Genomic DNA, 15281 nt, shown 5'->3' with positions numbered 1-15281 from the left:
ACGGAGCGCAAATGGGAGGGCAACTCCAAGGGGGAAAGGCGACCCAGTCCAGGGGCAGGGATTTCCAGCGGCCGGGGAAGTTGGCCCTGGCCCGGGACGATTGCTATCTATATGACATCATTTGTTTCGCAAAAATGCCACCAGCAATCATGTGGTTTGAAAAATACAATTGTTTTCACTCCTAATAGTCTAAACCACAGACAAAGAAAGAGGGGAGGAAAGATCTTGCACACGCTGTTCCCAGCCCTTCTTTTTCTTTTCCTCTAAAGCTGCGAGCCCCCAGATCACCTTAATGATCCGTGGGTTGGCGGGAGGCGTTTTAGGCAGAGCTGCCAAAGATCCCAAGAAAAGGCAGTGGAGGGGTGTTATCCAGTGCCAGCGGAGCGGGGAGCGGAGAGGATGACGGCCAAGGCATAAGGAATCCAGAATGAATCCAGGGTGAGAGCTTATGGATTTCCTCGCTGCGGCTGAGCTGAAGGGAAAGGGGGTTTCCCAGAAAGGGGGCATAAAGGCACCAGGCAGGATAGACAAAAGGGAGGTGGGGGCTTCTTCCATGCCTGGAGCACACTGATGCGTTAGGAGACAAGGAAGATCAGCAGATGTGAAGGGTGAGAAGCGTGAAAAGGCAGCAGACAAAAGTGGGACAGCAAAAAGATGAGGAGGGGCTGGGAGACGCCATTCAGCTAGCGTAACACTATTTTTACTGATGTGCGGAAATACCCCTAGTTTACAAGAACCTTGGGCAGGTGGGTGTCTTTTCGGTGTGTGAGGCTAGGGTTCAGAAAGGCTACTAGATCCAGCAAGGATATATTAATCAAATAAACCTTCTACATAAAATGGGCCCCATTTTGGGGGAAGGGGTATTTATGCTTCCTGTATAGCAGTTAAAAACACGGGGTCTGTATTTAGGGAAAGGATGGCGGCTTTAAGAGCAAAAGCGTAGCTAATGGTGCCATTGTTTTCCCATGCAAAGCTCCTTTTGAGAGCTTTGACCATAGGAAATGCAGCATGTTTTCTTTGCAACCATATCTGTAGAACTAGGAAAGTCTTTACCTGTTCTATTTCTTCTGGGCAGGGGGAGGGGAAAGGTGATAACCTAAGGCAGGGGTAGTCAACTTGTGGTCCTCCAGATGTTCATGGACTACAATTCCCATGAGCCCCTGCCAGCGTTTTGTCTTACCCCTGACCTAAGGTATAAGAACAATGGCTGCTTCCAGGCAGATGTTTTGCTTCAGTTTGGCATTACACACAACCTTACCTCCTTATTCTCCACTTTTGTCCCTATCTTTCCCAAACCTGATTTAGTACTATTCAAGGGGAAAGGACATTTCTGGGTTTGCAATGCAAAGGAAACTGCTGCATGGAAGCATCCTACAACACTTCCAGGATGATGCTGGAAGGCAGGTCTTGCAAGTCAGTAGGTCCCCTCCCCCAACCTTCACCCTTGGCAGTTCAGTTAAGTTCAACAGCTGAACAACATGCAGAAGTTTGTGAACAGTCTGACAGAGAGAACAGAATTCATTTGGGATCAGACAGGACCCCAGAGGAGTCTGGGTGGGGGGTGGGGTGGGGGTGGCGGCTAGGATACCCAAGAAGTTAAAGCATCTGTAATTTTTTCTTCCCAGTTTTTTTGAGTCTCTGCTTGCACTAAATATTAAGAGATTATTGCATGTATTCCTCTGTAAAATAACAATGCATCTCCTGTGTCTGTCTTGTTTTCAATGACTAGAAATCAAATTGAGTAGACTAAACATGAACAGATCTCCCATGAGGTTTCTCAGGCTTAACAGCAGCGGCCAGGAGATCCAGCTTGAATGCCTTTCCCCTACACATAGTTTCTGCAGTGGATCCAGCTGGCACATGACTCATGGGAAAACATACAGTATTCATAGCAGTTCATTATACTGCTGCTTTTAAGCCTTAACGTAAAAGGGATCTTGAGTCTAGTGGTGTTACCTCTCGTCTGGCTTCAAGTTAAGGTACTCAGCATGATGAATACTTATTACTTAGTGTGAACACAGCCTGGGTGGTGTGGTTAAACAAGATGTGCTGGGAGAAAAAGAAGACTTGGTGCTTATATGCCTCTTTTCTCTACCAGGAGCGGCTTACAATCGCCTTCTCTTTCCCCTCCCCACAACAGACACCCCGTGAGGGAGGTGAGGCTGAGAGAGCCCTGATATCACTGCTCAGTCAGAACAGCTTTCTTAGTGCTGTGGCAAGCCCAAGGTCACCCAGCTGGCTGCAGGTGGGAGAGCGGGGAATCAAACCCAGCTCACCAGCTTAGAAGTCCGCACTCCTAACCACGACAACAAGCTGGTTCTGTCAACAACCCTTTTTAAGTGGCAGGGAGGGCACTGCAGACTGTTCTTCTGGTAAAAATTACCCTTCCTGAACTGCTTAAAAAAATCTGTGAGGGAGGGGAAGGGAAGAAATATGAGGATGACAATTTTCACTAGAAAAATGGCCTGCTATTAGTGCCCCCCCCAGCAGTTTCTACGATCAAATTTGCAGCCCCAAACAGCATTTCAGTAAAAGGGAGGGGGAGAATACAGTGTTGGGAGACTTCTCATCCTGTCTGCTTTGGTTCTCGTCTACATCCTTCATTACTAGTCTCTTAAGCGCACGCACAGCTTCCACACAGACCTCAGTCTATTCATGTGAGAACTAGACCCTTGGGGAAATCTTCACATATAACCCTATATCCAAATGCAAGCATTGACCTAGAACACCATTCAGATAATGCTCATGTGAGCTTTATGAGCAGGCGTACATCTGTTAAGCAGTGACAAGGCAAACAGTGGCACAACAGTGGACAGTGGATCCTCCTCCTCTCGCTGTTCTTCCATGCACAGCAGGAACCCAGCCAGGTCTGGATGCGTTAGGTTGCTGCTGGTGCAGCTTCTGGTGCAGGTGCTCCTGCTGCTGCTTCCGGGGGTGGCAAACTGTGACAAAAAAGCAGGAGACAGTGGAGAGGGACATATTGTTAGAGAAATAAAAGAAAGAAGAATCAGCATCTGAATCATTTGTTCTGCTGGAAAATGGGGGAGGGGAATTGTGCATATTCATTTCCTCATAATGACTGTGGAGCAAAGGTGGTGGTTCTCAAATGGTGGGACAGGATCCAAAAGTGGGTGGGGAGTCTTGAGGCTCTTTGACAGCTGATGGCAAATCAGAGTTTGCCTCTGCAGAATGAGCTAAGAAATACAGCCTATTCAGTAAAGGTGTGTTATCCGGAGTGAGATTACTATGTTTTTATGTTGGGAAGGAGGAAAGTTGCAGCCCATTACTTTACAAATGGATCTTGAAAACTACAATAAATTTAGAACAGCCCCACAAACCAACAAAAGGAAATGGTACTGGCAGAAAAAAGTTGTAAAAGGATTCAGTGGGAACAATTCTTGATTTTTCTTTTGTCTTCAAGTCACAAGTCACAAATCCGTAGGATTTGCACGGCAAGAGAAACCTTTGGAGGTGGCTTGACATTGCCTGCCCCCAAATCACAACCCTGATATTCCATGGAGGTCTCCTATCCAAATATGAGCCAGGGCAGACTCTGTTTAGCTTCTAAGACCTGATGAGATCAAGGCTAGCCTCGGCTACCATGCTCTGAATAGTTTTTCAATGAGATATCAAATTTAAAGGTACCAATAATTACTCAGCTTTAGATAATTCCGTTAGAAGGCTTTTTACTTTCCTCACATGACTCTCAGTCTTTGGAACTCCACAACAAGCCTGGCAGCTCTATCCAGGTCTTCAGAACATCATCAGAGACCTTCTTACACAGGGATGGTTTTATAGTACTTGAGGGAAGATGAGATTGGTTCCTGTTGCAGCTTATGCATTTTTTATGTTTTACAATGGTATGTTGTATTGTCACTGTATCTTATTGTTATGTTAAATTTGTTATATTCTATCTATGTTATTATATTCTATCTATGTCAGGGGAATGGTAGAGGACAGGAAGGCCTGGAGGATCATTGTTCATGGGGTCGCGATGGGTCGGACACGACTTTGCACCTAACCACAACAATCTATGTTGTAAACCCATTTGGGTTAGTATGTTAGGTGCGAAGTCATGTCCGACCCATCGCGACACAACTTTGCACCTAACATACTAGCACAAATGGGTTTGCAACATAGATTGTTAGTATTGGGTTAGTATACATTCTATTGGGTTAGGATACATTCTAAAAATAAATTTATTATGGCAATTTTAATTCAGATTTTTTCCTTGGGGAAATGTTGCTGCCTTGTCTCCTTTACTGTTGCTATTTTTAGTTTGTTTTACACTGCTATAACTATACTGCAGATTTACAAGGGTTTTGCTGCGACTTCTCCCAGAGAATGTGGGGATTCATAGTTCACAAAGGTTCTTATTTTTATGAGGGTTACCAACACAGGTTTTTGTTGTAACTCTGCAATATAGAGATGCTTTAAATGTTTTATGTCTTGAAACTGCCTGAGTGTCTTTAGACAGAAAGACAATAAATCATCTGTATAACTAAAGACGGAAAATAACCAACAAGAATGCCTGTTTCCTACCCTTTTAGGCCACTTATAGAAAGAGATGTCTATTTGGTATCAATACAGAAATAGTAAATTACCCTTCTTTGTCAGCCAGGCCGACGTTTTCTGATCTAGAATAAAATGAATATTAAGATTACTAAAAATGCATCTTTACACAGAGTGTTCTGTAGTGACAATCCTTGTCCTAAAAGAGGCCTGGCTCTAAATAGGGAGTTCCATTCTTTATTAACATTCTGTTATTATCAAGGACACTGTTTGAAAAAAAAACACAATAATTTGGGTTGATTCCCTCGGATTTCTACCATGAACTGCTTCAGAATGGCTGAACTGAGTCTGTTGAGGGGGAGCTAAAGAATGCGGCATGAGGTCAGTAGTTAATCCAAAACTATGATTGCATCAATCAGGATCTAAATAAAAGGTTATTTGGGGGAGTGAATAGTCAGCAAGAAACAAATACAAGAGATCATGCTTCATCCAAGCTATTTTCCACTGTGGGACATGATCTCTACAATCCTCTTTTTAAAAAATTCTCAAATCTATGTAAGAATCGTCCCCAGGGCTCATTAGAGGAAACGATAAATTAAAGAGGCAAGGACTTTCTCAACAGAATTATTCTTTCTCCCTCCAAGAGGATGACAACTGTAGCAACCCAAAAATAAGAAGTCTTGGAGCACAAAGACCAATGAAATGTATTTGGCAGCTCCGGGCCTCCTGATGTCTTGGATGCTACTGTTGTGGCCTTTTCCTGGATGCCTTGATGGAGATGGGTAGCTGGGAGGACTCTTCTTCTCTGTAGTTCAGCAGGTACTTTGGAAAGAAGGGAAGGGTGGAGTGCAGATTGGGCCGCTATTAGCCCAAGTTCCAGTGCATACCCAGCCCAGGATTTGAAAAGATGTCTGTTTCAAGAAACACAAACATTTGAACTTGGGTAGCATCACTAATGTAACATTTTGCATGCATCTTATGAAAAGAAAACCCAACTGAAGCATGAGAATCTGGATTTCTCTCTCTATGCAATGTGAACTTCTGACTCTCACAAAGCTAATGCTTGGGGAGTTTTCAGATCTGCACAGGGCAGGCCCTGGTTAACCGAGGGCAAAGTCACTTACTCCGCATTTTGCACGTCACCCTCTTCTTCATCATCCTCTTCTGCCTCTTCATTTTTTTTTTTCCACCTCAGAAACAGAAGGATTAACCCAATAAAAAGAGGCACAAAGACAAGAAAGAACACTAGTAGAAACTTCTTTGCTTTGGTTGGCAAGCGTCTTCCAGTGATCTCTAGATGGGAAGAGATTTCAAAATAACTTTCTGCTGGCAGATATGTAGAACACAGAGACAATGGATCTGGGAGGCTGCTGGTTTGATATCTCATTCAGCAGGAGGAGGAGAAGAGCTGGGTTTTTTATACGCCCGCTTTTCACTACCTAAGGGAGTCCCAAAGTGGCTTACAAACACCTTTCCCTTCCTCTCCCCACAACAGACCCCCTGTGAGGTAGGTGGGGCTGAGAGAGCTCTAACAGTACTGTTCAACAAGATAGCCCTAAGAGAACTGTGACTAGCCCAAGGCCACCAAGCTAACTGCATGTGGAGGAGTGGGGAATCAAACCAGGTTCTCCAGATGCTCTTTAACCACTCTACCACTCTGACATGCTAGTCAGTGTATATACATAATACAGCCCTCAGCCAACATGATTTTTGTTCATACATGTCCCGTGATTTTCAACATAGCCCTTTTGAATGGTCCAAGGTCTCCTTCCCTTCTTCCAATGGTCTCCTTCCCTTCTTCGCCAGCTGAAAAACTGGCATGATCCATTCCACCTATTACTCTACAGTTTGAAAACTAAAACTACAGAGAACTTGCATGAGAAAAGAACTAGACCGCTATGTTTATGTCAGACCTGTGAATAGCCGCTTGCCTAGGAGGAATAGAACTTGCCCTGAGTGGACTGGCCCTTGATTCACATGCAACTTGACCCCCAGCAAATTTGCCTGAAAGGCAGCTCCATCACAGCTTTAACAGGGCATGCACTCCTGTAAGTAGGACTGTAGCCAGAATGCTCAGCTTACACCAATCCCTCAGCATCGCTATGAACTTTAAAGAAAGTAGAAAGCTCCTTCAGCATGCCCACTCCAGCCAGCAATTCTGCCAGTAGCTCTCTTTGATCTAGTCAGCCTGTCTACTGTACAAATTCAGAAAAAAGAGGCTCCCATGACAAAATGCTATTCTATTCTCCCCACCCCCACATTTCCTGTGCACACAAAAAGTAGGATTTGAGGGAAAGCAAAAGACTGAAGTGTTTCTCCCTTGTAACATTCAGTTATGTGAACCTTCATCTAGAGCAGCCTTTTTCAACCTTTTGATTGTGGAGTCACCCCCGAAATATTCTTCAGGCTTTGAGTAACCCCGGAAGTGATGTCAACTGGCCATGCCTTCCTGCCATGCTCCTGGAAGTCACTTGTTTACACCGTGCATGACATCACGAATAAAATGCTTTTTAGAATAAATTAGTTTCATTTATGTGTGTGCAGTACCTTGCCTGAGCAAAACTAGGAAGCATTCATCTCATCTCAGCTGTTTTAAAGCCCAACAGGTATACTGCCATTTTAAGCTTTCATTGCTTGCAGCCCTCAGTAGGTCTGTTTTGCATTAGATAAGTTTGCATTGCTACTTCCTTTCTTTTATGGCATTTGTTGCCATTCAGACTAACCCTTTTCCAAAATACGGATCCCACTGTCAATGCTTCCTCCGAGGTGATTTCCTTTCATTTTGCAATCTGGAGGAGCCCATCCTGGATCACAATGGCAATTTTTGTTGTTGTTGCAAATCTGAAAATACAGTAGAGGTCAAAATAAGAACAAGCATTCACTATCACCACCACCACCCCAGTTGTATTTTTACTTTAATAGTCTGGAAGTGAGCCATCCCTACTTTCTGTGCCCCAATGCAAAGGGATTTGGACAGTGGAAGACTTGAGTCTTGGTATCCATGTTCATTGACTCTGTTTGGATTCGGTCCTGTTTCCAGTCCTACTAAAGGAGCCTGTCATTGATCTCTACGCTTAAATGCCTGGCCTTCTAGTAGCATTCTGAGAACATGGACCAGATTTATTTTTGTGAAAATTCAAGCACTAAAATTGTACCACTGATTAATTTTACACAGGCACTCTTCAGCTGACAAGATCCCATTCCTTTTACTGCCATAAAAACTATTTGTATGATATTTCTATGGTAGTTTGACTGACAGAGTCAGAAGGGGTAGCACGTGCAGTAACACTTCAGCCTGGAGTGGGATGATATTTTCAAATGCCCTCCTATGCAAAAACAGAACACTTCCCTACGTATAGAAAACTATCACAGGAGGCAGAAGGGCGACTTTTCTTCATGAGACTTTATTTTAAAAGCTTCTATCCCATGTCTCTCCTTGACAAAAGGCTCTAAGTGGTTAACAAGACTTAAAACCACAATTACAGTAACAAAATATTAAACCAATAAACACACAAAACAAGAAGCTAAACCTTCCCCCGTCCCAATGAACAATTCAGACTTTTACATTTTCCTAAAGAACAGGACGGCTTTCCTGATGCATCTGCAAGATTGTTCCACAACACTGGGGCTACTAGTTGTGAAAGTGTCTTCTCGAGATAAGTGCCAGCACCTTAAATTGAACGGCAGAAACACATCAGCAACACACATCAGCAACCGGTGTGAATACTGAAAGTAATTGAGCTGCCACTGTTTGAACCAACTGAAAATCCTGTGTTGACTTCAAGGACACAGTCATATATTGCAGTTACCGTAGCATGGATCAACATGGCCAGGTTGATAAGACTCCATGCTGGGTATCATTGGATAAAAGCGTTTTTGGCTTCTGTATTAATTTGGTTATTCAGGCAGAAGGGCTGAATTCAACAAGACTTAACTCTAAATGAGGAAGCACGATTAACTCCAGAATATTGGCTTGACCTTTCTGCTTTTAGGGAGATTTTCTCTATCAAAACTGATTTTAAAAATTACTTCCACACCTGCAGTCTTATGTGATAGCCTGTTCTACCACATCAGGACTCCTCCTCATTCTCTTGCCATGAAAATCTAGCTTCAGGTCAAAGGTAATCACTCTGTGGCTTGCAGAGAAGCACATTAGCAGCTGTCAACAACCAAATTCCCCCATTGTAGGGAATGCACCCACCACCACTACTACCCCACAGTGGCTGTTTCAAGATGGGAACCATCTAAAAACCACAAGCCTCCCCAGACAATAGCCTTGACCACCATCTCGGAATATGGGGTAGATGCCACTTTGGGGGACAGTGCTTGGGAGAGCCAGAGACGGCATGTCAAACAGCCACATGTGGCTCCTGGGACACTATCACTCCTCAGATACTCATGATGCTGGAAAGTTTGAGAAATAAACACCTGACAACTTTAATGGTGACACATCACTATCACCACCACCACCACCACCACCACCACCACGTTAATTTTACTTACTCCATGTCCAGAGCATTTTTCATTAGGATTACAATCATATTTCAGGATTTCATAGTTTTCACACACTTGATTGATACAAACCTAAAACACAGATTGAAAAAAACAAAAGAGCACTTTGGTTTTTAAAGCCCTGAACATTCCAGGGGTGAGTAAGCAAATCTTTATTGTGCCTCGGCTCCAGCATCTACGTCTTGGTCCCCACAATATGCTGCCGCTTCCTAGAGCTGAGCAAGCCTTTGTTTTCACTCTTATAGTCCAGCCTGATAAGGTAATGGGCTTCATAATTCCAGAAGCAGTCTTATCACAAGCCAGAACAAGGCAAACAAAGTGCTTGGCAACTCCAGCCTTTGCCAGTCTTCCACAAAGCAAGGAGGGAATTTGGAGGGAAAGGGCAGCAGACAGAGAAGAGTGTTTATCCTTAGAAGACCAGCAAGGGAAGGCAGACCTCAAAATATACTGAATAAAGTGGTTCCATTTGCTGAAGCACTCCAAATAACATTATCTGAAGCTTCTGCCCTCCCCCTGTTGTCCAGCACTAGAATACAAGTTGCAACGTACGTCTTTAATGTTATTCTTTACCTCACTCATCTCATCCTATAAGGCAGTACACCACCATGTACACTGACCACATTATTTCAACAACAGTATTGTTATGCTAGGTTGTATTCTTACTTTAGAAGGTCCGCATTTTGTGCCATCTTTTAACAGCAAAGGGTCTGCCAAAGTTTCAGCCTGTTTCATGTCCAGAGATGCGCAAATAATACTTCTCACTGGAGTATACAGGACAGGAACTTTCATTTTAACATAAGGAACATTGCTTGGATACTGGCAAATTAACTTCCCACATCTCAGATCCCTGTCAAGAGCATTGGAAAAAGAAATCAAGACTGTATGTGTTTATTAGAGCCTCTAAATTCTTAGGATACCCATCTAGAAGAAGAAGAGTTGGTTCTTATATGCTGCTTTTCTCTACCCGAAGGAGACTTACAGCCGCCTTTCCCTTTCCTCTCCCCACAACAGACACCCTGTGAGGTAGGGGAGGTTGAGAGAGCCCTGATATTCCTGCTCGGTCAGTTTTATCAGTGCTGTGGGGAGCCCAAGATCACCCAGCTGGCTGCACGTGGGGGAGTGCAGAATTGAACCCGGCTCGCCAGATTAGAACTCCGCACTCCTAACCACTACACCAAACTGGCTCTAGCCTGTTAGGGTTGGCAGAAGCCTGAACAAAAGGCCTTGCTCCTTTAATAAAGGCTTAATGGAATGTTATTTCCTTCCATGGTATGACAAGCCTCAACTGCCACACATTAAAGGGGAAGGATTTTTTTTCTCGAGGCTGTTGGCAACCCTATCTCTCCATTTTTTCCCTTGTTCCTTTTGTCAGCCATGAAAATTTCAAAAATAAATAAAGCAGCACATAAACTTTTAATCAGGGAGCTATGCAGATATAAAACAAAGCTGACAGCCTAGTGAAAAACTGGTGGGGGGGGGACTGATTTTGGAAGCAGAGCCAGTACAAAAAGAAGGGAGGACAATACAGTGGACTCTGTAGCTCTGCTAGTCCAGCATTTTATTTCACTTATACAGTAGCTAATCAGCTGCCCCCAAAGTCTCCCTGCCGTTGCTCCCCAAAGGTACACCAGTTCTGAACATGGAAGTTCCATACCGATATCGCAGAAGCTATCTTCCCTTAATTTATCTAATTCCCTCTTGAAGCCAGCCTCGGCTAGCGAGCTGTTGCTATGTCTTGGGACAGTGAAATCTCTAGGTACTGTGTGAAATAAATGAAATATAAAACACAATTAGGTCAACATAGTGTAATGTCTCTGTTTTGCTCTCCCACAGTAGCTGGCAGCTGACTGCACCAGGAAAGGCCTTGCAAACCTCAAGGTGAGTTTTAAGGGCTCCTGGCTTAAACTTACAATTTCTTTTCTTCAATCTGAATGGTTCCCATTTACTGATAACATCTTTGTATCTCTACTGCTCTAGTGTGATGTTTTTCTACTACAACACGCAGAAAAACATGTACCATCGAACGCAACATTGACACACATGTACAGGCCACAGAGAATTCTTAATTTCTAATTCCTCTCTACAGCTTTATCACGTACTGATCAGAACAAGTCTTATAACCATCTGATGGATCAGTTCCACAGTGTCCAAATCTATCTGCCTGACGATTAATTTCTTCATAACATGCTTGTGGAGCACTTTTTGCACCTGTGAACAAGAAACAACACAATCATAAAAGCCTGATGTAATTTTCTTGACTATGTTTATGATAGGCATTTTTATATGTCTGTGAGCAGAAGGAAAAATATTTAAATAAGTTTGCCCTCCTTTTTTTCTGCAAGTCATTTATACCTCTGCTTAAAATCTTGGGCATGCCTAGGCTTAAAACCAGAGACCGTGGAACACATCCTGCTATGCTGTGAGCGTCATACCTTCCTCAGGGACTGCATTACAAAGCCTTTAATGCGAGAAGTTGACTCCTGTAATTATGCAACTGTTCTTCAATATTTACTGAGCGACTCAAATCCCCAGACAACTGAAACCACTGCCAGATTTTCCTATGCAACTCTGTTCAAATATGCTAAAAAAAACTATAGCAAATTTGTGTTTTAGCTTGAATGATTTTAACTATACTTCTGTATGTCCATGTTTAGTTAACATTCCCAAGAAGGGTATTTTGATTTAAGAATGCAGGCTTAAACTAGCATAAGGCTCTTTCTATATGGGTCTGGGTTCAATGTGTTTGGAATTAGGGCTTTTTTTTTTTTACTGCTTCCTCACAGTTTTGTGGTGCATTCATGCACCTTGCAGGATTTCCCTTGCTTTTCTCTGACCTTTCCCAAACTTGCGTTCCTGGGCCTTTTAGGAAATGTTACCACAAAGCCTGGATAGCTGCATTGTGGATAAGAAAATTTAGATTTTACCACTCCCAAACAGCTTTAAAAGGATCAGGTGATGACAAGACACATTTAAAGGGGATTAGACAGATTAATGAAGGCTAGGTCTGTTATTGAGTACTAGCCATCGTGACTGAAAGGAACCTCCCCATTCAGAGGCAGTAAGCGCTTAAAAATGGAGGATGTAGCTGGCCAGTTACTGCCCAGACGCTGGATGTTGGTGATGTCATACGGAGAGGCCGGAATATAACGATTACATTAGGTAAGCATTTCACTACATTTAACAGGTGCAAAAATGCCCTTAGTTCCCAAAGGAAGGTCTTCTATGAGAGAAGAATGTGAAAGGAGATGCAAAACAATGTGGTGGATAAGAGTATCATAATAGGGTTGGAGGAAGCTGGGTTCAAATCCCCACCCAGCCCTGAAGCTCATTGGGTAACAATCGGCCATTTTTCTTCTGGATTTTTCTCTCTCTCTTTTTTTTTTTTACTGCTGTGAGTAAAAGTTTTTGAAAACAAAATGCAAGAGCATTTTTAAAGCAGCAAGGAAACAGGAGGGTCAGTTACTTGGACCAAAGAGTTCCTGGCAGCGTAGATCAGCTGACTGACAAGCTCCAGCATAACAGAAACCAGTGTTGCCACCACAAGCATATCCGTTCTGGACATAAACATCCGATGGGCAGGATGCAGAACTCCCATTGCAGTACTCAGGGAAATCACAAACACGATCAATAGCCTTTCTACATATTGTGTTGCTTGGCATGTACTAGGCAAAAAAAGAGAAAAAATTAGTAGCAGTCTTCAACATATGGATGTTTGAGTATGCCTAAGGTTTCTTTTAAAATTCATTAATTTACATTAACTCTTCTATCCAAACATGCTTAGAATGTAATGTGAGAGCCAGTTTGGTGCAGTGGTTTGGAGTGTGGACTTCTAATCTGGCATGCTGAGTTCGATTCTGCACTCCCCCACATGCAGCCAGCTGGGTGATCTTGGGCTCACCATGGCACTGATAAAGCTATTCTGACCGAGCAGTGATATCAGGGCTCTCTCAGCCTCACCCACCTCACAGGGTGTCTGTTGTGAGGAGACGAAAGGGAAGGCGACTGTAATAATGTATTGTAATTAAACAAAAATTACAACAGCAAACAACAATAATTGAATGCCATTAAACAATGCCATTAAGCAAGAATTGAATGCCATTAAACAATAAAAAACTGATAGATAAAAGTTAATACATAAGCACATGTTCATTTTTAGGAACCAGTGATATAGTAAAAGGCATCACACAGAAGATCTTGATCTCTACATGCTTACTTCTAAGGTGATGATTTTAGTATACAAGCAGGTTCATAAAGGCGGTATCAGTTCCTAAGTCCCAGGTAAAAAAGCAGCTTAAATTAATTTTTTCCCATGTGGAAGCTTCAATTCAACTGTTCCCAAGAAATTTGGAATTTGGGAGGAATCTACTTTACCTAAGCACTTAATACCTCCCATTACCTTGTAATTACCTAGCTCCATACACACTTTTATTTACGTCTCCCATTTTAAATGCATCAATCACATAAAACTCAGAAAAAAACTAACTGATTGTATGGATATGAGAACAGTTAAACTATTACAAATACAATAACTGCACAACAAAAATGGATGATTTGATACCACCAAAGATCCTAAGCACATTATGGTGCTCTCACTGAATACAAAATTTGAAATTTCTTCCCTGGCTTGGACTAAACACCTGAGCTGGAGAAGGACATCATACCTGGAATGTGGAAACTTTTCTTACTGCCTTCACCTTGCTTAACTATTTCTCTGGTGCATTAACACCATACTACAGCATCAGCTAGTGGACACTCTAGGGCTGAGCATCACTAAGGCCTATTATGCAAGGAGTGGAAGGTCCGCATTCAGGGTGGAATGGCGGCGGCTAAAATCACCAATTATGCACGCTGCAGGCAGCAACCGGGCACAGAGTCAACGTATGCCGCCGGAAAAGATGCATTAGCGAAATGCAGAAGAAAGTGGAGCTTCCCGGGCTACCAGGGCGCAACCAGAAGTGGCTCTGGATTGGCCACGTGCATAATCGGCTGCTCTGGGTTTTGCCACTATTGCGTTCCGTCCCGGGCGTAAGCGGTTTGCTCCGCTTCTTCCTCCTCCGCATTCTCCATGCTGCCGTTTCAGCGGCTGTGCATAATAGGGCTAAGAGGCATTAAGAATACCACACTGTTGGACCTGGAAACAAAAAGAGCCAAGATCTGACTCAGAGCTTCAAATGCAAACAGAAACCCAGATGTGACCATCAAGATGAAAAATCTACCCACTTCCACAAAATGAACTGGTACCAGGAGATAGGCTTCAGCAGGACTGTTTATGATATTAGCTCCTGTGAAGAACATATCACCAATAAAGAAATGAAGGGGAAGCCATCAATAAGTTTCTAAGACATTCTGGACCTAAGATCTCACCTTGCAGTTACGGCAGCATGGTTCAGTACTGCATACAGCTCCTGCTTGAAATTTACAGTTACGGGTGCAACATTTGCTCTTCCTACATTCCTGAAAATCAAACCACACAGCTGGGTTTTGAGTATGGATTTTGTCTTTTGGAAACAGTAAAACAGATTAGATTTTGCAGTGCCAATATTTACAAAATATGGTCCCTAAAACACAAAACTCTGAATGCTGAATAAATAGCATGAACATCCAGAATAAATCAAGATACAAATTCAAACAAAGCCAGTGGACATTTCCCAGTTACTGACCTGTGGTGAGCCACAATCACAGTTTTCTCCAGCTTCTATAATACGGTTCCCACAAAATGAACTGCTCTTTGCGCTTCTCTTTTTATAGTGCTTTTGTAAATGTGGCCTATTAGAAAGGCAATGGCCGCCCTTAAGTTTAATGAAATACTGAAAGTCTTCAATGCTGCAGCTACTAAAGGCTTTTACTCCATTTGAATGTCTAAAATATAAAATGAACATATATACATATTTAACTTTTCACAAGGTGTCCGAGGCACAGCACAATAAAAATTCTACTTTGGATCCTGGTCTCTACCAAATGCCTGGTGGAAGAGCTCTGTCTTACATGTCCTGTGGAACTGAGAAAGCTCAGTCAACCACAAGGACCCCCAATTTAAATCAGAGCTGTGGTGGGAGCTTTCCCCTCTTTTCATTTTCCTGACTTCAGCTCCAAGGGTAAGCTGAAAGAGCAGGGCCTCCAAATATGAACTCAAATTCTGAGCATCATACAACAGGTGTTCCTTCAGATATCCTGGTGGATCCAGACTGGGCAGCACTGAATATATGACTACATGAAGCTGCCTTACACTGAGCCAGACCATTCAACTTTCAAGATCA

General features: G+C 43.0%; 1 protein-coding gene and 1 long non-coding RNA gene across 3 annotated transcripts in view; one reads left to right on the top strand and one right to left on the bottom strand.

Moving 5' to 3' along the window:
* The first annotated feature begins 91 nt into the window (after nt 1-91).
* On the top strand, nt 92-11180 carry LOC143821612 (uncharacterized). Its single transcript, XR_013225850.1, has 3 exons — nt 92-438; nt 10858-10902; nt 11002-11180. It is a non-coding gene; the product is annotated as an uncharacterized LOC143821612 (long non-coding RNA).
* The window catches only part of LOC143821610 (disintegrin and metalloproteinase domain-containing protein 2-like), a 26362-nt gene continuing 13835 nt past the window's right edge, over nt 2755-15281 (bottom strand). The window contains exons 12-21 of one of the 2 annotated variants that reach the window (XM_077305763.1): nt 14685-14883; nt 14389-14478; nt 12488-12686; nt 11124-11232; nt 9688-9871; nt 9016-9096; nt 7236-7353; nt 5637-5702; nt 4605-4637; nt 2755-2942 (exon numbers count right to left, since the gene is read on the bottom strand). In XM_077305763.1, the coding sequence (XP_077161878.1) occupies nt 2776-2942; nt 4605-4637; nt 5637-5702; nt 7236-7353; nt 9016-9096; nt 9688-9871; nt 11124-11232; nt 12488-12686; nt 14389-14478; nt 14685-14883 (1246 nt within the window). In that variant the 3' untranslated portion in view covers nt 2755-2775. Of the gene's footprint in view, nt 2943-4604; nt 4638-5636; nt 5806-7235; nt 7354-9015; nt 9097-9687; nt 9872-11123; nt 11233-12487; nt 12687-14388; nt 14479-14684; nt 14884-15281 lie in introns of both variants that reach the window. The other variant, XM_077305762.1, reaches the window with a different exon arrangement.

The sequence above is a fragment of the Paroedura picta genome, chromosome 12 (assembly GCF_049243985.1).
Source record: "Paroedura picta isolate Pp20150507F chromosome 12, Ppicta_v3.0, whole genome shotgun sequence".
NCBI lineage: Eukaryota > Metazoa > Chordata > Lepidosauria > Squamata > Gekkonidae > Paroedura > Paroedura picta.
This window is presented reverse-complemented; position numbering and strand designations above follow the sequence as displayed.